Source organism: Macaca mulatta, chromosome 9 (genome assembly GCF_049350105.2).
Source record: "Macaca mulatta isolate MMU2019108-1 chromosome 9, T2T-MMU8v2.0, whole genome shotgun sequence".
Lineage (NCBI taxonomy): Eukaryota > Metazoa > Chordata > Mammalia > Primates > Cercopithecidae > Macaca > Macaca mulatta.
Genome location: NC_133414.1, coordinates 90559007 through 90583105, shown reverse-complemented (window position 1 = coordinate 90583105; position 24099 = coordinate 90559007). Strand labels below are relative to the sequence as shown.

Here is a 24099-nt window from a genome sequence, read left to right as displayed (position 1 = left end):
TACTAGATTTAAATCTGATCCAAAATATAATCACATAAAACTTAAAATGCCTAGGATACAAATGGAACTCATGTATCACACCAAGAACCAGGAAAATCTTAACCTGAATGAGAAAAGATGATCAAAGATACCAAAACCAAAATAATGCAGATCTTGGAATTATCTGACAAAAATATTTAAGCAGCCACCATAAAAATAGTTCAACAAGCACACACTAACACACTTAAAACAGATAAAAACAGAAGCAGCAAAGAAATAGAAGATACAAAGAATTAAATGAAAATTTTGGAACATAAAAACACAGTAAGTGAAGTCAAAAGCTGAATAGACTCCATGGATTCCACAGCAGATTCAAGAGGACAAAGAGAAAAAAATAGTAAACTTGAAGATAGAATAGAAATTACCCAAATTGAACAACAGAGATAAAACTCACTGAAAAAAAAAATATCAGTCTTATGGACATGTGAGACTATAGCAGAGCTAATATTCATGATGTTAAAGTCAAGAAGGAAAGGAGAAAGAGGGTGGGGCTGAAAAAGTATTCATAGAAATAATAGCCAAAATGTTCCCAAATTTGCCAAATAACATAAACATACAGATTCAAGCTGAGAAAACCCTAAATGGGATAAACCCAAAGAAATCCATGCCAAGATACATTACAAACTGAAAACTGCAGGCCAAAGCGGGGGTGGGGGGGAACATTGAAAGTGGTGAGATATAAGACACCACTATATAAGGAAAAATAAAACAATTTGAATGACATCATCATCAGAAACTACCTAGACCAAAAGAAAGTGACATAATATTTTCAAATGCTGAAAGAGCACTGTCAACTGAGAATCCTATATCCAGTGAAAATATCCTTCAATAATAAAAGGGAATTAAGATATGCTCAGATGAAGGAAAACTAAGGGGATTTGTCAACAGCATATCTATCCTAAAAGAAGTTTCTGAAACAGGAAGGAAGGAAATAATAAAAGAAGGAATCTTGGAACATCAGAAAGAAAAAAAGAACAGTACAAGTAAAAGTATAGGTCACATCCAGGATAACACACTACATTTATTTGTTGTATTTCCGTATTCTCTTAACTGTGACAATTTTTTGGTCTTTCCTTGAATTTGCATTTTTAATAAACTCCCTAGGTGGTTTTCAGGTGGTAGAATTTGAGACCCATTGCTGCTAAATTCAGAGGCTGATCCAGGCATTTCACTGACCCATAAACTCTTTAAGAAGCACGTTGACTGGGGGAACTTTCCCTTACTTGAGTAGTAGCTTGAACTTTGCTTCCCAAGTCATGCTGGTCAGGGACCCAGAAAAAAAAAAAGGCACACTTGGGGAATTCTGGAGAGAATTTAACAAAACTACCCCTCATAGAGGTGTAGTCAGGGTTAAGGTAACAAACAGGGGATGCTAAAGTAACCAAGAACTAGCACGAGCAAGAATTGAAAAGTTTTACTCTTCTTGGGAATTAAAGGGAATAGGAATTCATCCAGCAGTAGCAGTAGTCAGAGATACACAGTTATGAAGAACCCAGCCCTGCCAGAACCACAAGGCCCCGAAGCATGGAGGAAATACAGGAAGACACACCCAAAGCTTTACCTCCTACTACTCTATATACTACTCTATATATGCTGGTGCCTCACATTGGTAGAACTGAAATGGAAGGGACCAAGAGATAAGGAACTGAGTGATAGAGTCCCAAGCCATAGTGGAAGACTGTGGTGGAGAATGAATGGATCTGGGGGTGAGGTAAAGGGGGAGTAGCCAGCACTGTTTTAAGCAAAATGCCAGAGAAATAACCTGATTACTGTCCTTGGGTTAAAAAGCCAAAGCGAGCTGAGTGTGGTGGCTCATGCCTGTAATCCCAGCACTTTGGGAAGCCAAGGTGGGCGGATCACAAGGTCAAGAGATCAAACCATCCCAGCCAACATGGTGAAACCCTTTCTGTAGTAAAAGTACAAAAATTAGCTGGGTATGGTGGCGCATTCCTGTAGTCCCAGCTACTCTGAAGGCTGAGGCAGGAGAATTGCTTGAACCTGGGAGGCAGAGGTTGCAGTGAACTGAGATTGCGCCACTGCTCTCCAGTCTGGCAACAGAGCGAGACTCTGTCTCAAAAAAAAAAAAAAAAAAGCCAAAACAAAACACTTTTGTGCCAGTATAAATGGACAGCACTCATTTTATGACTAAATCTATCATGCGTTAAAGAAACATTCAATATATTTAACTAACAAATAACTTTAGTTCAGTTTTCTCTTCACAAAGCCACTTCTGAAACCTAGTTGGCACCTAATGTATGTGTGATTTTACCAGTAAGGTTTCTAATTCCAGTTTGATTTTTCTGGTCAGGAAATTTACATTATTATGTTAATTTAATACAAAGTCTCCAAGGCTTGTAGCAGATCATCCCTACCTCAAGGTCAAAGCTAGAATTCAGCCATCTATAGGTAATATGTCAAAAGATGCTGTCCCCTTATTCTGATAGTAAGAGGGGTATTCAGGCCTTTAACAGTAGATGTTTGACTTTTAGGCTATTCAAATATATAAATCAGTGGGTTTACCACTATTGTATTAAGCAGTGACCACTTGTTTCCTCTTGCAGAGAACATCATGGGAATGCTATGCAGCCCTCTGTCAAGGATAACAGTGGTAGCCATGGCTCTCCTATCAGTGGAAAACTAGAAGGCATCTTCTTCAGCTGCAGCACTGAATTCAATACTGGAAAGCCACCCCAGGATTCACCTTATGGAAGATACAGGTTTGAGATTGCCGCAGAAAAACTTTTTAACCCCAACACTAACTTATACTTTGGGGACTTCTACTGTATGTACACTGCTTATCATTATGTGATTCTTGTTATTGCTCCTGTGGGATCACCAGGAGATGAATTTTGTAAACAGCGCCTTCCTCAACTAAATTCTAAGGATAATAAATTTTTGACCTGTACAGAAGAAGATGGGGTGCTGGTTTACCACCATGCCCAGGATGTCATTTTAGAAGTCATTTACACTGACCCTGTGGATCTTTCTCTGGGCACCGTGGCAGAAATCACTGGTCATCAGCTCATGAGTTTGTCTACGGCAAATGCAAAGAAAGATCCCAGCTGCAAAACCTGTAATATCAGTGTTGGACGTTAATGCCCACTTTTCTTATTCTTACTCAGCCCCTTTTCCTCCATTAGGAGCATTGGTCCTGTTGTCCCTTTTCATCACCAGATGTTTTCCACTGAAGCATGCACATGCCACTGTCACCAAAAACGAACTACCACTTTCCAAATTCCATTCAGAGCCATTTTAGTGTTTTCCTATTCCCTACCCCTCCCACTACTTTCAATGATGAAATACCCTAAGTTCTCCTTCTGACACTTTATTGCCTAGATGCTGCAATGTTTTTATGTTTCCTTTATGCCAAACATAACAAAACAGTTATATAGACCGCTTTAGCAAAGTACACAATAATGGCTTATAAATGGTGTTTAAATATGCATTCATTTTAATCTACTGAACAAATATTGGGATAACTCCAAACCGCATGAAAGGGTGTAATTGCAGCATGAGTTAAATCTTGAAGCCTAGAATTGTCAGCACTTCCAACTTCTTGTTTGACAGTGTTATTTATGTTATTTATATTAGCTAACAGGAAACAACTACTGTGTTTCAACATAATAAATATAATAGAAAAATATTTTATTTGTATTGTTGTATAAAATATTTACAATCATATAGAATATATAGAGTTACATTTTAATAGCAATTGTGTACATGTCACGAAACCATTTCCCTTATCAAAGATGTAATTTGTAAACCTCAAATAGTTGTGTATCTGTCCTGTTACAAGTAGATGACTTCAATTAAACAAATGTATGAAGGACATTATTCTGATTCATAAAAGTTATAAAATATTAGGTAAATACAGAGAAAACAATAAGCCTCTGAAATAGTCTGTTTCTGAAATAGTCAATAGTCTTCCCATCCAAACTATAAGAAAATGTGAATTTCTTCAACATCATACTTAAATGTTACAGAAAATAGAAATACAAACAAGGTTGGTACATGAGGGAAAATGTTGACCTTTTACTTCCTTTTACAAAAATGAAAATAATAAACATGTTTTAGTATAAAATAACACAAAATGATATACACTAAAGTTGATGAAGCAAATAAATATTCTGGCTTCTTTTTCAAGGTATCAGGGCAATTTCCAAACCTTTCATTTTGTACAGAAGGAAGAATAACTACAGCTCATGGGAAATGTTTTGACTTTACAAAGTATAGATGTTGGAACATTAAGAAAAATGTATATTCCCAATGAAAAAATAGTTATATCATCTTATAGTAAACAAAAAGATTAGCAATAATACTATGGACATATTAGATTATATACTGCAGACACATATCTATCCAAAATACCTATTTTAAATTTTTAATACAATATTTTATTTTAATATAAACATCTGTCAGTTATAGACAAAGATAATAATTCACAAAGTACATGCTATCAGAATGAACTTTGGTAACCAGAAATGTAAAATTTCAAATACCAGATAAAATAATGTGTTATTTTTATAGAGAAATAAAAAAAATAGCAGTAACACAATCTAGGTTATTTTAGGGTACTGAGAGCCTAGCAGACTTAAAGGACAAGGTAGTAAATGTTTTATCACTCAAAAATCCATTAGAAGTTTCAAATAAATTACTTTCTTGCTAGGTACATTCCTTCCTACTTGAAAAGCAGAATTTCTTTTCCTCCTCTGATTGATTTTTAAAAATCATGCTCTTTTCCATACATCAACATAAACAATCTTTGGATACTAAATAAACTTTCCCTAACAAGCATCCTAGCTATGTTATTTAGATTTGATAAAATATTAGACATTTTTTAAAATACTTGTATTGACTATGAGTTTTCTGCTTGGCATGGAGGACACTGAATTTTTTCCCAATTATAAGGCTACCTGTTGTATCCTTCCCCCCATTTAAATCCCTTCTCCTTGTATATAATTAAACTTGCTATTCCTTCTTGAAAACAGCTAATACTACCACTAAAGTGCTTCCATTTTCATTGTGTCAAAACTACTTAGCAAGGATGGCAGAGGAAAATAAACTTTACTTTATATCATGGGTGAAAGTGATCATAACATTTCCCGAACCTCAAATAGTTTTGGCCACATCTTGCTTGCTGATGAGGACCTCTAATAGTCTCAGTTTGGCTTTTATGTGCTTATATTCGTAATACTCATCTGCCATTGGTATCCTATCTTCCTTTTGTGGACTTCTGCAAAACAAAAATACATTTATTAGTTCACAATGAATCAAGTCATTATTAAATATTCTTTTATAATTCATACATGAGAAAGTATACTGTGACAGCTTCCACTTGGTTTTTGCATCATGTCTTCTTTTCCTTCCCTTTCACCTTCATTCACTCCTTCTTCCATGTGTTACTAAACTTCTAAATAACAGTAACCTTTGAAAACTTGAATGTCATAAGTGTTTTGCAAATATGTGGCTAGTGCTTAGACTTACAACAATGGAGTAAGTGAAAAGATCTAAGGAGAAACAAACAAACAAGAAATAGAACTTTCAAGGCATTCTTTGTCCTGTCATTCTTCCGTTATCTGCCACAGCCCTACACCTGTACAAAATGTTCAGCCTTAATAGAGTTGTCAAAAATTTTAACCTGAAAATACAGAAATTTCATTATAAAAATCATTTATAAACTTATGGTAACAAGAAAAGCATTCAGGGTCTGTCTTACAAACTTGAAACGTTTCCAGATTGTCTTGTAATTGTAATACCTATCTCTGCTAATATGTAGTAGAACCACTGAGCTGGTCCTTGATTGAAGTAATTTATGAGAGTCTAAATCGTGGTGGTTATCTTCTGTACACTAATTCTACTAAAGCTAGACATGTAACAATGCATAGATTTTTATACGTATGCGTACATATACTCTTGCTGTTTACTTGGAAGAATAACTTGGTAATATCAGGAGTTAAAACCATTTGCCTTCCCACAAAAATATGTTGTCAAGATACGTTTTCTAAAGGGAATAATTGTGACAGGGTCTCAGAAGACTCTTGTTTTCTTGGTTAATAAGATAGCCAATTGCTTTGAAAACATTTCCACCCAGGACTTTGAAATTCAAGGGGTAGAGGACACAGATATAGTCACCACAATTACAACTGAATATAACCACAAATATTCTCTAACATTAGTATGGCTGAAACCAGGTAAATAGCATATATTTAATGTTTTATCTTTAGCTCCCTTCTATTTTTCCCAGTAATGATAAAGAGATATTTCTATCTCTTACCAAATAAAAAACAAGCTAATCTATACAGATTAAGAATATAGTATCTACTTGTATTTCAACACTATTTATTGCCCTGCAATTTCTAGTACAGAACTCAAAACAGTATACAAATCCATAGACAGCATTCTTCTTGACTATTGTCTAAAGTATATAACATAAATCCTTTGTCTTCATTCTGTGTTATGAGTCAAACTTATCATAACTGGATGTCTGAATATCACCTTAATTTGTATAAATAGATCTAAGTAAAGAAATTATCTAATTATTACAGAGAAACATTAATAATCCATTATGTAATTTTGCCTAGTTTTGCATATTCCATTTTGGCTAATAAGAGTGCTTTGACAAGGATGGAAAGTTTTGCCAAGTCTTTCCTGAAGCAGTTTCCCCATTATATAAAACATACTAAAGTGCTTAGCACAGTTCCAAGCTCATAATCATTAATAATAATGTAATATCTATATGATTCTCATGCCTCTTGTATGGCAAATATTGCCAAGAATATTTATAGTGCCTTAAACATTTTAGTAATCCATTTGCATGGTTATTTTACCTTACTGATACTTAGGCCTTCCCAATAAAATGTCTTAGATAAACAAAATTAAGGTCCATATTTCCTAGCCACTCAACTGTTTGATTTTAGTTGTAAAAGATCATCACTTGTGCATTTGGTTGAAATATATCACCACAAGGGGGCATACAACTTCATAGCCATATATAGGCTTATCTGAAGTGGGTTTAAGACTCATAGGTGCAGTAGAACACCATACCTAACACCATAACTAACTTCCCTGTATGACAAAAGCATACCAAGTGGCACTGCAGATCCACTAGGCAGAACTAGTAGCACACTGGGAAGTTATCAAACCCCTTAAGATAGATTCCTGGGTTCAAATTGCTAAAAATATAAATTTATTCAGGGAACTCAAATTTATGAAATGAATGTATGCACATCTTAAAGTGTCATTTCTCATATGTAATGACTGTTTAGATTTAGAATATTTGATAACATCTCCACAAATATTTCCCTGAATGAAAAATTCCCATAGAATACCTTTAATCCAAAAGAGGCAGAGATCAGGAACTTTATAGTGTAAGTCACATATTTATCCAAGGTATAATAATAGCAGACAGTCCAGACAAAGTTACTACTCCAAGGAATGTTTTACAAGGAATGTTACATGAACATTTTATAAAAGAAAAAAGGATGGAAAAGGAAAAATAACAACAAATGCTTTATGTTCTAAATTTATGAGCCACATAACATTTCTCACTAGATTAGTTAACATCACCATAAAGGTAAGTTGGACTTTTGCAATCAACTTGAAAGGAAGATTCCAACTAGAAAATAAGTTGATACATCTCTGTTGGCTGAATGCAAAAAGCTTTTCACTCAGTAGGTCCAGTCCCAAAGAATATCCTGGTAGGCTAAAATGGAAAACCTGCCAGGGACTAAGGTGAATAGACCACACAATTCATGTATTTATGTCGAGATTTATTGTGCAAAGTTAGAGATTTTTAGAGTTTAACTTTTATTTTTTACAGATTGATGTCATACCTGACAGCTACCATGTCCCATAAAACATCCCTAATATTGGCAATATTAGAATGTTGCATTGGACAAATCCTGAGTCTAAGCCAGTGTGAAAATGATACACATTTTGTAAAAAGTCACCGTTCCTGCAAAAAATTGCAGGTCATTTTTAACAGTAATTCTCTAGGAAGTATTAGCTTTAAAAATCTCTCTGCCCACACGTACCTTCCTGTTTGTTTAAAAAACTGTTCTTCAAATTCTCTTAAGGCTTTCCGCAGTCTCTTCTTGTCAGCCCTAGTTTCTCGGAGATGGTCAAGAAGTACAGGCCTATATAAGGTAGAATATTTGTCATTACTGGGCACTGGCATAATTGAGAGATCATCGTGAGCAGATTTATCTGTTCAGCCAAAAAAGCATACTACGATTGAAAAGTGTTCTGAGCATAAGAGTGTCTTTTGGGTAAATATGACACACATAGAGCCTGACCATAGGCAAGCACATAAGCAGGGAAAATTACCTGATGGAAAAAATATCACAAGATATGGGAAAGGACAGACAAGAGGCAAGCAGATTGATTGAATCCACTGAAAGAACTGGAAAGGGTAACAGCAATATAGATGGATGAGGGAAGGGATATTTTGAAGGAATACTCATCAGCATTTGGTGATAGACTGAAGAGATACAGAGGAACAGCTTTTAAAGACAATTCTATTCTTAATCTAGAGAAATAAGTGTAGGAATATTAGGAGAATGGCATAACCCCTGTGAATGAAAATAAGACCTAGAAGAAAGCTATAGTTACATTGTGAATTCTACTCACTTCATTCTACCAAGATGAGAGAAAAGTCATACACGCTAGAGCAGGAATGTGGTATACACAAGCAGACCAAACTCATGTATGGTTTCAGAGATTCTGTGAACTTGAAATTATATATGGGCTTTCTCTTAAAACAATTCTGTTGGTTTCAAAAAAGTCCAACACCCCTTGAAAAGTTAGGAATAACTCCTTTAGAATCACCACCAAAAAAAGGGTTTTCTGCTTGCTTTCTCTGATAGACACTTCTGTCAAATTAAATTAAACTAAACTAAATCTCATAATCTGGGCTGTAAGATACAAACCAAAGAAGGCCAGATTATCATGAGGAATGCCAGCTACTGAATAATGATAATAATAATGATGATATTAATGAAAATCCAAATGGCTTCTATCTGAAGGGCCATTTAAGAGACAAAGGGCAAGTCATTTGCTTACTACCAAGTGGATTTCTAGTGGAAAAACTATCTCATCTAAATGTAAGAGTCTAGGATAAAGGCCCTGAGAACTGTTGACCCACCCCTTTGAATCCAGCATTTTCAAAGGCCAGCTCTGCTTCATATGCTGGTATCAGATCAGAAGGAGTTAAGAGGAGACTCTACACTTAGGATTCATACTCACATGGTAGCCTCATGTAAATTAGACATGGAGAGAGCTGGTGGTTTTACTTCTTTCTTTTCATCTGGTAGAAGGGCCCTAACAGGCTCAGTCTCATTAGAGTAGGTGAGGTGGTCACCAACAGGAAGGTGAGATGCTGGATCTGGCAAAGAAGGTTGTTGGCTTCCCTGTGGATGGTCTTCATCAGAGTCCTCTTCCTCCTGCTTATCACAGGCAGAGTTAAAGAAAGTAAGTCACGTAATGCTCAGTGCCTCTTGAGGAAACAAACAAACAAAAAATACGAGAAGGGGAACCATAAATCAATGTCATGAAAACCAGTAGGTGACCCAAATGCCTACTGAGAACTGGGATGGAAGCAACCAAGAAGAGTTCTTCCTCAGTTTCATTAAAAACCTGCAGAAGTTAATGAGCAAAAAGGCAGCAGCCATGCTGGGCTAAAACTTAACTCACCAAGTTCATCTGTGTCTTCTGGGCCAATGAAGGCACAGAGCATTAGGATATGGTCCAGTCTGGACTATACTATCAAGTGGTTCCTCCCTTTCACTCAGGCCTTCTGGGCTCCAGCTTAATACTTGTGACATGAGTTAAGATGAGGTGGACTACAGACAACTTTTATCCTCCAGAAATACCCCAAGTCAGGTCCCAGTGAGGACCAACATTCAGATACAGAGGATACCCAGAAAATTGACAAGTTCAGGGGAGAGCTATTGGAAAGCCAAAGCAAAGTGGGGTTACTCCTCAACCTGTTCTGATAATTCTTATCACAACTAGAAGATTCTCTTGCAAGAAATATAAGAACTCTACTACATTTTAAATTATGCTTCCATAATGGGAAAATTCCAAAGACTGAATAATTATTCTCTTAATGTCTTTAAAAATATGGAAGTATAATCCATCTCAAAAAATGTGGAAGTATAATGTACTCAAGCATACTTAAATTTATATTTGTTAATATTTATTCTTTTTTATATTGATATCTTGAACAAGTAACTGTTTTGATATTGATGGAGTAGGATTTGTGATGCTTTTCTAGTTCTGTATTCCCATAAATCATTCTTTACTAAAAGTAGTCTAACTCAATTTCAGTACTTATATTTTCTATTGAAATAAATCTTTTCATATCTTGTATAGTACGGCCAAATGGTACCAAAAACAAATGTTGCATTATATCAAGAATATATTGTTAATTTTCTGATTAAAGGAAAAAATTAACCAACACACAGAACAGAAAGGCTCTGTTTTGTCTAGCTGTGTTACAAATTAGAAAATGCCAAACTGAAATCTATGAATTTCTTTTCACCCAAGCTAATGAAAGCAAATGTTAAAATTGGCTCTAGACATACAAGTACTATATGTTCCTATTTTACAATAGTTCTAATATCAGCCACTGTTAAGTATAGTAATGGGGTTAGAGAAGACCAAATTTTCACTTTTTGAAATGACACCTGGCCTTGTTAGCAGTATATACTGCCATGAAGGGTCTTTTATAACTCTAGTACTACTATGTGACATCATGTTAACTACACATCAGTACAAAGTAACAGCATGCAAGTATCCTGACTTACAATTGTTGGAATAAGGGAAGGCGTTGACAAGATTTGCTTGATAATTCTGTATCGGTCATAAAGCGGCTTTATGAGGTTCTTGTCTTGCTTAGTTACCTGAGAAACATGAAATTATTATTCTTCTCTCAGACAAGAATGAAAACATCAATATTTTTTAGCAGACAAAAAGCCTCAAAGTAAAGGATTATAATACTATAATGCAACAGTTATCATGAAAAGGAAAGTCATTTATTTATTTATTTATTTATTTATTTATTTATTTAGAGACAGAGTCTCACTCTATCACCCAGGCAGAGTGCAATGGCATGATCCCGGCTCACTGTGACCTCCAAGCAATTCTCTTGCCTCAGCCACCCAAGTAACTGGGACTACAGGCACGCACCACCATGCCTGGCTAATTATTTTGTATTTTTAGTAGATACAGGGTTTCACCATGTTGGCCAGGTTGGTCTCAAACTCCTGACCTCAAGTGATCGGCCTGCCTCGGCCTCCAATTATAGGTGTGAGCCACTGTGCCTAGCCATAAAGTCATTTACAAGATACTGTATGTAGCACATGCCAGTTTTTTCTTGGAAAAGTTTCTTAAAGCATATGTCCAAGTTTAGGAATGTGATTTTTGGAGGAGTCTGAAATGCATAAGTGTTAGGGAACCTCTTCCTTAATGACTTTTTCATTCTTAAAAAACCAGTCCAGACATTGATTTTTCTTCTGAAACATATATTTTATCTAGACTTTCCCGATTATATGTAGTCACAAACACCAACGTTGTACAGGTCTTCATCACTACATGCTTGTATTATATACTAGGTTATGACTAGTTGTGATATAAATGAAATTATTTTGGACAAAACATTTAACTTCTCTGAGTCCTCAAGTTCCTACCTATACAAGAAGGAGGTTGGAGTTACCAATATCCTTCCATTAAAAAGATGTATAACCTCTTGATCCACTAATAAATTCTATACCCCTCTGCTGTAAGACCCATCCCTAATCACTATTTTCAGTGGATCACATTGTGCATAAAAATTTAAATAGCTTCCTATCTATCTATCTATCTGTCTATGTATCTGCCTATTTATCCAAAGTGACCAAACTCCTTTGCTTGTATTGGTTTTTTTCCTGCTTTTTATTCTGCATTAATTTTCTGCATGTCTAGTAAACATAGCTTCCTACTCTAGTCCAGTGATATACACTTGGCAAGTAGTTGGAAGGGAATAGTAGAAATAACTCATGGAATAATCACCCAGGCATCTTTTATCAAAGTACACACACCCACACATGCCAGATAGATCTGCCATCCAGATCGGTCTCCCTTGAAAGAAAAGAAAATGTCTCAAACATGTGTTACACTTCCCAGTTATCCTCATGCTCACAACTCCCATCCCAATTGCAAACCATTCTGGCCCGTATTGATCTACCTTTTCTCTCAACTTCTTATCTCATTATCTGAGTCTTAACTGTTTTCTTTGTTTCAGTATTGTCTGCCCAAATAAATGATTCTTGAGGAGAGAGATCGTATCACATACTTCTTTAAATTCTCACAGTACCCAACACCTTCCCATTCCTACTACTAAGCTATCAACACAGGTTTATATGAAAAAAGGACTCTAATTTTTAGCAATCTTCTTTTAAGTCCCATACGCTGTGACCTAACTCTCGCTTCCCTCTATAGAAGCCTGTTAAGTATTGCTTAAATAACCTCAAGATCTTTTCATTTTCTAACCCAATCATTTTTTAAACACTTTTATTCATAATACATCTTTCCATGAAAAAAAAAACCCAACAGGTTCCCATCAAAATCTATTTCATGGGATTTTAATAGATGACAGAAGAAAAAAATCTCAGTCTGAGTTCAGAAAACATGGAAATAGTGGTTTTTTAATGTAATATCTTACTGGGACTTACAATCCATAGAAAGTATTTCAGAAAATGATGCATTTAAGTAGTATTGGAATCTCTCCATTGCAATTTGATTTTTGTGATTTAATATATTCCCCAGATTCTAGAAAAGCTAAATTTAATTCTAAAAGAAAAAAGTAACCAAAACACATGATAGAATGATGAATGCCATTATAGAAAAGTATCTTCCATAGATGCTGGATAAAAATTTGGGAACACATACAATGTATGCACTGCTTTTTCACTTTGATTCCATTGTCTTCCTCTTAAGATTATTATCAAAGCAATCCCTGAGGAAATGTGAGGGTTCCATACCCTCATGCATAGTAAGTACAAAACACTGTGAAACCTCTAAGTCTACAAGTGCTTATCCTCAGATAGAGGACAGGAAAGCAGATTGCCTGAGGAAGGTTAGTAGTGGGATTATGTGCCAGGAGCTGTTTTCTACTCACAGAAAAGCTATAGGCCTGCAAAGTGATCTTCATAAAGGAAACTGAATCAAGGTAAGCTCTGCAGGATACCCCAAATCTAAGGGGGCAGAAATACATTAGACTTTGCTGTTATTCTTCAGCCACTTTCTGCTAAGAATCAGATCTAATTTTCTCCTCTGAATTCAATGGCTGTCTCTTTCTGAAGTGCATCCTTCCTCCCTAATTCTATAGTTGCTGCTGGCTGTGGTATGCAAGATATATCTATTTTTTTCATTTTTGTTATGTGAATGAAGGAAACAAGGTTTCCTTTATGTTTTCGGTTACATGTTGAATAACCTAAAACAGCCAAAGAGAGCTATGAATGTATTGTCATAATTTAAAGATAAATAAAAGGAGATAAACTTTAAAAGATGATTATTCTTCCAGTTTCTCCATTTTTTATAGTATCAGGGGTAAAACTAAGAGGAGGTTGAACAAGACAGGACCATATATAGGACAAAATTTGATATGATTTGTTTATAGCTTGGCAACTTTGCCATATGAAAACTCCTGGCCCCCTATCAGTGATTATTTGAATCATCAAGGTCTGGAAATAAACTGGCTTTCCAAGAGACATAACTGCTACTGAGGGTCAGTCCAAATTAGTTTGTTTCTGGGTCCTGGTCAGAAAGTTGTTTAGGAAAAAGCTGCCATAGCTTCAGCACTTCTACCACCTTGTTTTCCTTTCCCCCATGGGACTGGTGCCATGTATTCCTGCACAGTAAGCCACAGAAATTTATAAATTAAGTCATTACAATTATCCCCATAAATGAGATCTCTCTTAAGGAGAGAAATAAAACTGACATTCTCTTCTCTGGACAGTGAGCAATAGAAATCATGCTTCTTAGCTTTAGGGACTCAAGTCCTGCCAAGATTTTCCTGTCTAAGTATCCCCATCGCCTTATTGAGGGAGGCACTATATGTAAGCAAGTCTGACTGTTTAAATTAAACAGTCAAACAAGATGGAAAGTCAGTACTGGATATTATCATAGAAAGCAATTGCTAAAGATAATGTTTTGGTCAATTTAGATGTCCAAGCCGGGAATTGAAGGTTAATATTTGTCTTGAAACCAGAGGACATGAGTTCAGATAACCAGCTTCAAAACTTATAAACTGTTTTTAACATTACAAAGATGTAATATTTGAACCTCAGTTTCCTCATATGCATAATGATGATCACTTTTAATAAGTTTTATATGTAAATGTTTCTGGATTAATAACACATATACCAAATGTTATTTGAGCTATCAAACTAGTTGACTTGATATTAATGTCAATGCTATCCATTAATAAAAAAGAATATCACAGTGCTATTGAATATTTTTTTAAAAAATAAAAGAGAATGATAAGCTATGTCTTGATATAAAAAGCTATCCAGAATATACAAAGTAAAAAGGATGCATAATTGTATGGACTGCTCCCTTTTGTCTAACAGAGGCAAGTTAAGATATATATTGGGGCCAGGCATGGTAGCTCACTTCTGTAATCCCAGCACTTTGGGAGGCTGAGGTGGGAGCATGCCTTAAGGCCAAGAATTTTAGACCAGCCTGGGCAAAAGTGAGAGCTCATCTCTACAAAAAATTAAAATAATCAACCAGGCATGGTGTTGCACACCTGTAGTCCCAGCTACATGAGAGGCCAAGGTGGGAAGATCACTTGAGCTCTGGAGTTATGGCTGCAGTGAGCTATGGTTGTGCCACTGTACTCCAGCCTGAATGATAAAGTGACACTCTGTCTCTATTAAAAAAAAAAAAAAAAAAAAAAGGAATGTATATTGATAATTTCTTGTATATGTTTTACATAGAAACTCCAAAAAAGACACATAAGACATTAATAACAATAGTTACCTGCTGGGGGTGGGAGATCTCGGAGCTGGAGATGGCAGTTGGTTTTGGAAGTAGTCTTTTTACCATTTTCTGTTATATATTTTCTTTTTGAACTATGTGAGAAAGTATTACCTATTCAATAAATTATTTTTTTAAAAAAGAAGGATAAATAGGAAAGCAGAAAGTTTGATGGGATCTTCCTTTTCATGCCCTTTAAGTCTACTCTCTTTCCAACTAACAACAACCTGCTAATAAGTTATTAATTTTGTATTGATTTTTTCAAGATAAAATGTATACTTTCTAAAAATCTGCTTTCATCCTCAGAGATGATACAGTTGATGAGAGGCCAGAAGAAGTAACTGTCATTACTCATCCCCTTGGTAATTTGAGCTGTGCACCTGACACCACCTACAGTTCTTAGAAAGGTCAATATTGATATATATGCCAGCACCAGTTCAGTATTTCCAAAGGAAAAGGACATTAAAGACATACATAGGCACTACAGTTCAGCTCAAGGGATGACTCATTCATTTCCAGTGTACAGCCATGTCCTGTAACCCAGAAGTGATTATCTCTAAAAATCATCCACAGATAAAACAGGAAGAAAATTACTCACTGGCAGTATCTGAACCAACAAGGCAATGCTATAGGATTTATCAGCCTTAGTATGGTCTGTGACTAAATGCCAAATGCAGAAATTATGGAAAGAGTCATAATAAAGTCTCTCTAGAAAAGATGTCATTCTTTATCTTGAAATTTTAATATTTAATGCATTTTCAGCAATAAGGCAAGGACCTCAGATGAAAGTCATATGTCTCTTTGAGTTTAAAGAAACGGGACCTAATGAGATGATCTGAAATGCTACTGAGCTCATTGAGGAGTTAGAAATAACACTAGCTGTATGGGAATACAAAGTTTTCTCTTTGGTTATGCTGTAGCCTCTGGATTCACACTGAGTATAGTGACTGACTAGCTACTACATGGTTTACTATAGTAAGCTTTCTCAGTACCAATACTCAGCTTTATGTATTTACATTTTCTATTACAGATGCTCTCTGTTTAAAGGGCCTAACTTTAGCCTACTGAAGAGCTATATTATAGTTATATTTGAGCGGGCTTCTGACACTTATTAAATCAATAGGTCATTAAAAATAATAGAAATGATTGGCATTTATACTAGGTGACATCCATGCATGAGGAGATTTTTCTCTGATCTTCTGACTCTCATTTGCGTATGTCTATTTGATTTACATGTCTCAGTAAGATGACCAACCATCCCAGTTTGTCCAGGACTGAGGCATTTCCCAGGACATGGGATTTTCAGTGCTAAAAGCAAAAAAGTCTTGGGCAAACTGGGACGATTGGTCACCCTATTCCTGAAAGATATTAAATGTAAAATATCCCAAACTAATCATTTATGTTATATTTTTATCTACAACCCCAGTGTGCTCTTCTAGTTTTCTCTGTATCAGTAAATGCTTTTCTGTGAGTAGAAAACAGCTCCTGGCACATAATTCCACTACTAACCTTCCTCAGGCAATCTGCTTTCCTGTCCTCTATCTGAGGATGAGCACTTGTAGACTTAGAGGTTTCACAGTGTTTTGTACTTACTAAGCATGCATCATCCCAGATTCTTCTTTGCCTTCATTTCCTCCCATCTAATGCTTCAACATGTCCTTTTGATTCTACTTTCAAAATATACTTTGATTGTGTCCACTTCTTTCCCTCTCCAAGGCCACCATGCTAATCCAAGCCACCCATTCCATCTACCCTTTTCATTCTTTTCCCTGTGATATATCCTCCACTTAGCAAGCAGACAGATCTATTAAATGTAATCATGTCATGTCACTTTTCTGCTCTCAACCATTCAACAACTTCCCAATACTTCCCACAGTTTTAAAGGTTCTGTGTGATGGGTTCTAATCTGTCTTTCTGACTTGATATCATGCCATCCTGTTCTCCAACCCTCAACCCCGAGAATTCAAAGTGAACAACAAGGTCTTCCTTTCATCACGGCCTTCATACCTGCAATTCCATCTGTTGAGAATGTTTTCTGCTGCTCCCTTTGACCTGCTGATTCTTCTTTAAATGTCACCTCTTGGCCTTCCTAATCGCTTTATCTAAAGTAGAAACTATACCCATTATTTTCTATCATATCACCTGTTAAATATCCTGCATAGTACTTATCAACATTTTTAATGATTTCTTTTTATTGAGTTGTTTATATCTTGTATCCCCACTCCCAGGACAACATGAACTACATGAGGGCATTGACCCCCCATGACTTCTATATATTTTTTATTTTTTATATCTAGCATCTATTCTACTTCACAACACATAATTGGCATTTACATCTTTTTCAAATGAACTATTGTCCACCAGTCAGTAGGTTTCTCACTTATTGTCATGATAATTATATAAGTAGGTATTACCTGTATTTTACAGATGAGGAAATTGAATCTCGGAGAATCAGTTCACTTGCCAAGTGCCCATGGTTAGAAAGTGGCTGGTTCAAGTGCTGAGTCCTGTTCTAAGTCTACTATATCAATCCCATCTCTCCTCTTACTACCCTTGTTAATTGAGTAGAACATAGATTTAGACATTGACCAAGATGCTTTAATAGATACGGTCAAAGTGACTTTAAAATACTGGAAAGACCTTCAGAAGCACTGAAGGATGGAAAACCACAGATGTACCTGAGAGTTTCTGTATATATATGCAAAAGTTACCCACTAACTATCACAGAAGTAGAATCTTGGTGGGCTCAGGGATAGGATGGCTGAGTGGATGAAAACCTTCTCTTCACTCCTCACAACATGTATTTGTTGTTGTTGTTTTAAGACTAAAGGTATTTCATAAAGAAAGATGTGGTCACAGGTCCATTTCTACTTGTAGATCACAAGTCCTTATGTAAATGACTAATCCAGGGGCATATTTTGAGCCTTTTGAGATTTGGAATATGTTGTCACTTTATGATTAATACCAGGTAATACACAATAGAACAGGGAAAGGCAGCATTCTCCTCAAGAAGACTTCATTTGAAAATTAAATATGCTAGTTTGTTCATTCATCTGCTCATTTTTCCATTCACTCAGCAAACATTTATTCAATACCTACTATGTACAGAAAAGGAGGGGTCATGACCTATAAATAGTACTTCCATGTAAGAAGTTCAAGGTGTAGTACAAGAAACAGTAAATGGCCTACAAGATAGAGCTGTGATAGGGTAGTTACATCTCTTATTCGAGAACTGAAAGTCAATCACACCAGTCTTAGAGTTGAGACAGGGGACTACAAGAAAGCTTCCCTGGCATAATTGAAATGGAAGCATAGATATGCACGACAAGGAGAGATTAACCAGGTAAATACTAATCAGTCTTTTCTTCTTTGTAAAATATAATAAATCTTTTCTTTGAACTCCACGCTCATATATTCAAATGCCTGACAACTCTATCTAGATGCCTCACAGAGACTTCAAAACTAAGATATCCAAAGCTGAAGACTTGCATTTCAACTTAACACTCCTAAGAAACCCTACCTCTCTATTCTTATTATATAAACACCAAACAATTTTTCTTACTATTTATAGATCATCCCTGCTTTATTATTTTTAACAAGACATGAAGAAAGGGGCTGTAACTGGAGTCCTTTCCTTTCAGGCAATATGCTTATTTCTTAGTCTTGGGTTCATTTGCTAATTTTGGGGTGCGGAGAGTTGGAGAGAAAGGGATATGATATACCCTGGTGTCCTTGCCATTTACTTCCTATCAATACACAACACTATAACCTCCAGAATGGTGGCTTAGCCTGGCATCATGTGGCACTACTGCTCATGGCCAGTAACCTATCAGGAACTCATCTGAAATTCTGGAGCCAGGCTAATAAAAATGTCTATGTAATGACAAAGTGCTCTGATAAATTGGATGATCTCACCAGCACTGTGTGAACTATAGGGGCCCTCTATATAACAAGACATGGTGATGTACCTTAGAATCCTCCTGGGGAGGAAGTTGCTCTCTTTTCTCCTTCAGGCATGTCAAAACAGCATCTGGAGTCTCTTCTCCAGAGGAGCTTGGCTCCAGGCCCGCAGCTTCCGGCTTCCCATTTTCTCTGGGGACTGTGGGTTGCTCACAGGACAGGTTTCTAGGTTGACCTTTAGGAGCACTCCCTTGTTCTTCTGACAGCTTTAGCTTTAGTTCTAAGAGAAAAGCTGTAAGTTACCATAAGCAAAGAGAACCCACTAGCCCTAATAAGAACAGAGAGCCTTTCAGGAATTCCTTCCCCTGATGCCAAATCTGTAGAAATGAACACTAATGATGGCTTTCCATAGGGCAATGGCAACCCTTATAAGCAGAGCCACTAGCATAGGCTCCCAATCAGGTGTGAAAACAGGGCTCTAGAGGCTAGGATCTCATGGAGGTGGAGGATATGTATGGCAGTAGCACAGTGGTTTAGATTTCAGAGGAGGAAGAGTTTGCAGGAAAACCAGTGGCACCTGGCCCCACCTGCCATGTACTGTAGCACCTGAAATTCCACACCCAAAGATTTATGTACTTATATTTTGAAGTTGTGGGTTCATCAAGAGCCCCTGTGGAAATGCAAGTAATTCTGCAAGACATTATACATGTAGACACCCAAGGAAATACAGGAGGGAGTGGGAAAGGGTAGATGGGAATGTCAGCCCCAACTTGACAGATTTTGCTATTTTTTCTTATGGTAGCTTTTAAGATTCAGGAATTATTACAATATGGCTTTATATAAACCTAGATAATTTAAAATAAAAAAAGCCCCCTGAGACTTATCAAGGAATTACATTTTAGAGTATGCAAGGGTACTGGTTGTTTGAATGAGGCATTTATATTTATTTCTCAATTACATAGCTCATTTTCTTTGTTTGATGTTTGTTTCCTAGTTAGACTTTGTCTTGATGTTTAAACATTACATATTGTATAAACTTGCCACAAATTTACAGTTTAATACCACTGAATTAATATTCCCTTCTAGTTCTTTTTAGTCACTCTCCTTCCAGAAATTTGGAAAAACTCCCATGTCTCTAAGTATTAAAGTTAGAGTGTGGAGAGAGGAAGAAAATAATTTTTTATTGGTAAATAACAAGTCTCTTTTAAATGGATTTTAGAGTTAATACTCTCACCACCATCTCCAGAGAAAGACAGAAAAAGGACACTAGCCCATACGGCAGGAGAACCACATTCTACACCTGGCCCACCACCTTCCAGCTCTGTTACCCTCCCCTCTCTATGAGCATAAATGTCCTCATCCATGCACTGAAGTGTGTGGAGTAAATGATTTCTCAGACCTCTTCTGTTTCTAACATCCAACAATCCCATAACCTAGGGAGGTTAGTGCTCCACATGTTAAAATGTTCCTGGCATTGAAGTGAATCATTCCACTTGGGAGTCTGGAGGTCCTCAGTTTCTTTGTAAGGAGGTTTATTACATGGGGCCAAACAATGACAGAGATACAGGATGCTTTATTTCAAAAGGGAGCTACAGTCTAAGCAGGAAACAAGGTGCAAGAGGGCACAGGTAGAAATGAATCTAAAATTCTCTGGAGCACATTATCACTAGTTTAACTGCTTCCTTTATGAGAAAAAAAAGACCTTTGACTGGCATTTACCTTTGAGCTGTTTACGACCTTTAGCCAAATCATTCATCCATTTCAGGACTTCAGGATTAGAAGTCTTGTCACCATGCGAAGGCTACCAAGGGAAGGAAAAGTGGGGGTGGGAGGGAGGGAAGGAGGGAGAGGGTGGGGAAGAAAAAGAAAAGGAAAAACAAAATGTGTAAACACCTGAGCCATACAAAGATAGTTTAGGAATATATAAAGCTGGGAGAGAAATTCGGGTGTGAAATTTCTGATGGAGTTGCTTCTGATGAAGTTACCTCTAGAAAACAGTAAATATTCTTGACCTCCTCTACTCTTTAATCATTGCTATGGGCATTATTTCTAAATGTGCCTGGTCACTTAATATTTTTCATAGTCCTGGCCGTGCCAGTGCCCCTGCCGTCAAGCTGTCAATCACCTTGCAGGTTACCCACAGCCCATATATACCCCATTGCCAGGCCATTTTCTGTAGCACTGCAGATGATTGCACTGATACAAACCAGTACTTACTACCTTGCTTGTGGCTCACACACATGCTTATGACCATAACCTGTGGGAGAATACTGAAAAACTGGAAGATTTAGCTCTTACCAGTTATATCCTCTAAGCTAAAGAAAGGAGACCCCAGAATCTCTAAAACCTGACAGTATTCCTGAGAAGTCAGTCTGTTAGGGGGATATGCAGATTTCTAACACCTTCACTAGTGGTAGCCAAACATACTGTCCCTCTACCCCCACAGATCAGTAAAAACTGTTCTTAAACAAGTCAAGGCTACCATAGTAACTTACATGCAGGCTCAAGAAAATTAATGGTTACTTTAAATTAAGGATTTACAAGGAACTATAAAATAAGCTTAAGATGACATGATCATAAACATAATAGCCTGAAATATGTGCATTGTTAATGACCAAATCTAGGGGCTGTCATTTTTTCTTTAAGGATCCACTAAATCCATGTAACAATGGCAGGATGTTGGTGAGAGGAAGGCATAGGAAGATAGGAGATTTTTCAAACTCAAAGGAAAAAACTACTGTGTGACAGGATCATCACATGTACATGAGTCTAGGTATGCTCATTGTAAAACACAAGGCATGATTCTGTCAGTTCTAGAGTGATTTAAAAACCATACATTTTAAGATTAAAATAGAAAAGAAGATTGACAATGATTCTTTCCTGGAAGAACTTGAATAGGAAACTGGTTTCCCTGAGGGATGGCAGGGGGTTGGGGAAGGGGTGGGAGAAAAAAAAAAAAAAAGCTGGTTTCAGGACCATGGACAGTGACACGTGGCCATCAATCCCCACCTCTCTAAAACTGCTCAGCCTAGTCCTGTCTGTGGTTTGCTAGAATGATGCACTGTATTGTCTAGTACTTTGGTTTGGGTAGCAGTCTGGTTACATGGAAAGCCAGTGTTTTACATTTGATTTCTCAAAATCCTCAGAAAATTCTCCACTCTGATCTGAGAACACATCTTGTTGAACAATGCTTCACTGGATCTGTTCCACACAGTTATTTCTATCTTTTGAAATATGGTAAAAACAAACACACACAAAAAAATACTAAGGCTTTAAGCCAGTGACTGCAAAAGAAATAAGTTTTCACTATGGTGCATAGAACTTAGGAGAAATTTAAGGCTAAATTTTGGACAAAATAATTTAAAGCCTGAAATCAGTTTCTGAAATGAATTTACTTCCCTACCCTTGAAGAAGCTGTTAAAAGGGTTAAATCAAGCTCACATGGATAGCAGCTCTCAAATCACATGAAAAGTTCCCATATACAAGCTGTAGATCTTCAAGACTTAACTTCTTAAGTGAAATATTCTGATTCAAAAGGCCATAACACCCAGAAATTACATAGGTTTAGGTTTTGTTCAATGCAATTAAAATTGACCTCCTAAGTGCCATTGTATGAGATTTGTGATCTGCCAAAGATGGTTCAAAAAGACACATTAGAAACATTACTGGGAGGGTTATAAAAAGACCTCAGTTGCTGTTCTGGCTAGAACTATTCTTTGCTGTGTGATTCTGGGAAACTCACTTCCCCTTTCTGGGCCTCAGTTTCTTCAGTTGTCAGATAAGACAAAAGACTCACTGATTCTTTCCAATTCTAACATTCCCTGATTCCACTGAAAGTAGACATCTGGCTGACGCAGCCTTTTCTTAGCCCAAGAGTCCAATAATCAAATGCAAAATCAGATGTAGAGATGTAGAGAATTTGGGGTAGGTGTGTAAAATGGTTACAGTAAACAGAGATGGAAAGATATACGTGATACATGGGTATTAGAAAAGCACAGAGGCCCAGCAGGAGCCCAGATTCAAAAATTAGCAGTGGGTGCTATGAATTCCACAGTCAGACTGCCAGGAAGGGGAGCCTTACATACAGCAACGGTTAAAGCCCATTGACATGTCAAACCTCTAAGCACAGCCTGGCCCTGACAGGAAGGAAAGGGGTTTCCTGAGACATGTGAGGTTCTGATTATAACAAAGACTTTTATACACACTGAAGCAGCGGTGACCAAGGAGCCTCCTTCCCCTACTGCTCCCTGATCTGTCCTTCCATAAGTGTATTTAAGTATATGTTTGTGTGTGTATGTGTGTGTGTGCATGTTCATGCATGTGCATGTGTGCTCTAGCTTCAGAAAACTCTAGATAAAGGCAGGAGATGTTTCCAGGTGGAATTCTCTTCCAAAATAAGCATCCAAGATCTGTGACTGTGGATAGAAAACTCCAGTGGAAAATTAACATGTACAGTTTTCCTTTATTTTCTGACAAGGCAGAGACTGCCATGGAGTAGCCTATTTAAATATGTAACTCATAGATTAAAAAGTTAGTGTTATCTAGGACCATTTACTCCCTTTGTACCAAACACTGTAATAAGCATTATGTATGTACTTCCTTATTTACTACTTACAAACTTAAGAAGTCACTACCTAATACTCCATTTTACAAATGGCCAAACTGTGACTCAGAAAGATAACAAGTCCAAAATCACAGAGTCCTATAAAAGTAGCTGTGCTGGATTCAAATCCAAAATAGTCTGAATCAAGAACTGCCAGATAAGATGTGTTAACGGGTGCTGGGAATGGAGCCTCTGGTTGTTACTCTGTATTTTCCAATATGAGAATATCATAGATCCAATAACACCCCAGCAGCAAACAGGTGAAATCAGCTTCTCTCAGGATATCTGGAGCTTTTAAAATGCAGACACTTAAAAATTTTACTTATATTCTATTGCAAAACCTACTCATCTGTAATCCACTGACCCAAGTTGTGACTTGATAGAACACAACTATCTTAGGCAAGTCATTTCCATCAGGTGTCAGTTTCATTGTCTGTAAAATAAAATCCTGGACTAATGATGTGTTGAGCTCCCTTCTGCTCTATAAAAGACAATAAATAGCTGTGACTGCCTGACTCTGGGGAAGATAATCTTCAACA

General features: G+C 36.7%; 2 protein-coding genes across 10 annotated transcripts in view; one reads left to right on the top strand and one right to left on the bottom strand.

Annotated features, from left to right (window-relative positions):
• PHYHIPL (phytanoyl-CoA 2-hydroxylase interacting protein like) overlaps nt 1–3680 on the top strand; it is a 62471-nt gene extending 58791 nt beyond the window's left edge. For both annotated transcript variants that reach the window (XM_015147585.3, XM_002805722.4), the window contains exon 5: nt 2601–3680. In XM_015147585.3, the coding sequence (XP_015003071.1) occupies nt 2601–3135 (535 nt within the window). In that variant the 3' untranslated portion in view covers nt 3136–3680. The remainder of the gene's footprint in view (nt 1–2600) is intronic.
• FAM13C (family with sequence similarity 13 member C) overlaps nt 3468–24099 on the bottom strand; it is a 113079-nt gene continuing 92447 nt past the window's right edge. For 4 of the 8 annotated variants that reach the window (XM_077946731.1, XM_015147582.3, XM_015147583.3 and 1 more), the window contains 6 exons: nt 20677–20758; nt 19026–19237; nt 10845–10940; nt 9283–9482; nt 8073–8174; nt 3468–5272 (listed from right to left, as the gene is read on the bottom strand). In XM_077946731.1, coding sequence (XP_077802857.1) covers nt 5149–5272; nt 8073–8174; nt 9283–9482; nt 10845–10940; nt 19026–19237; nt 20677–20758 — 816 coding nt within the window. In that variant the 3' untranslated portion in view covers nt 3468–5148. The remainder of the gene's footprint in view (nt 5273–8072; nt 8175–9282; nt 9483–10844; nt 10941–19025; nt 19238–20676; nt 20759–24099) is intronic. The other 4 variants (XM_077946733.1, XM_077946732.1, XM_077946734.1 and 1 more) reach the window with 1 other exon arrangement.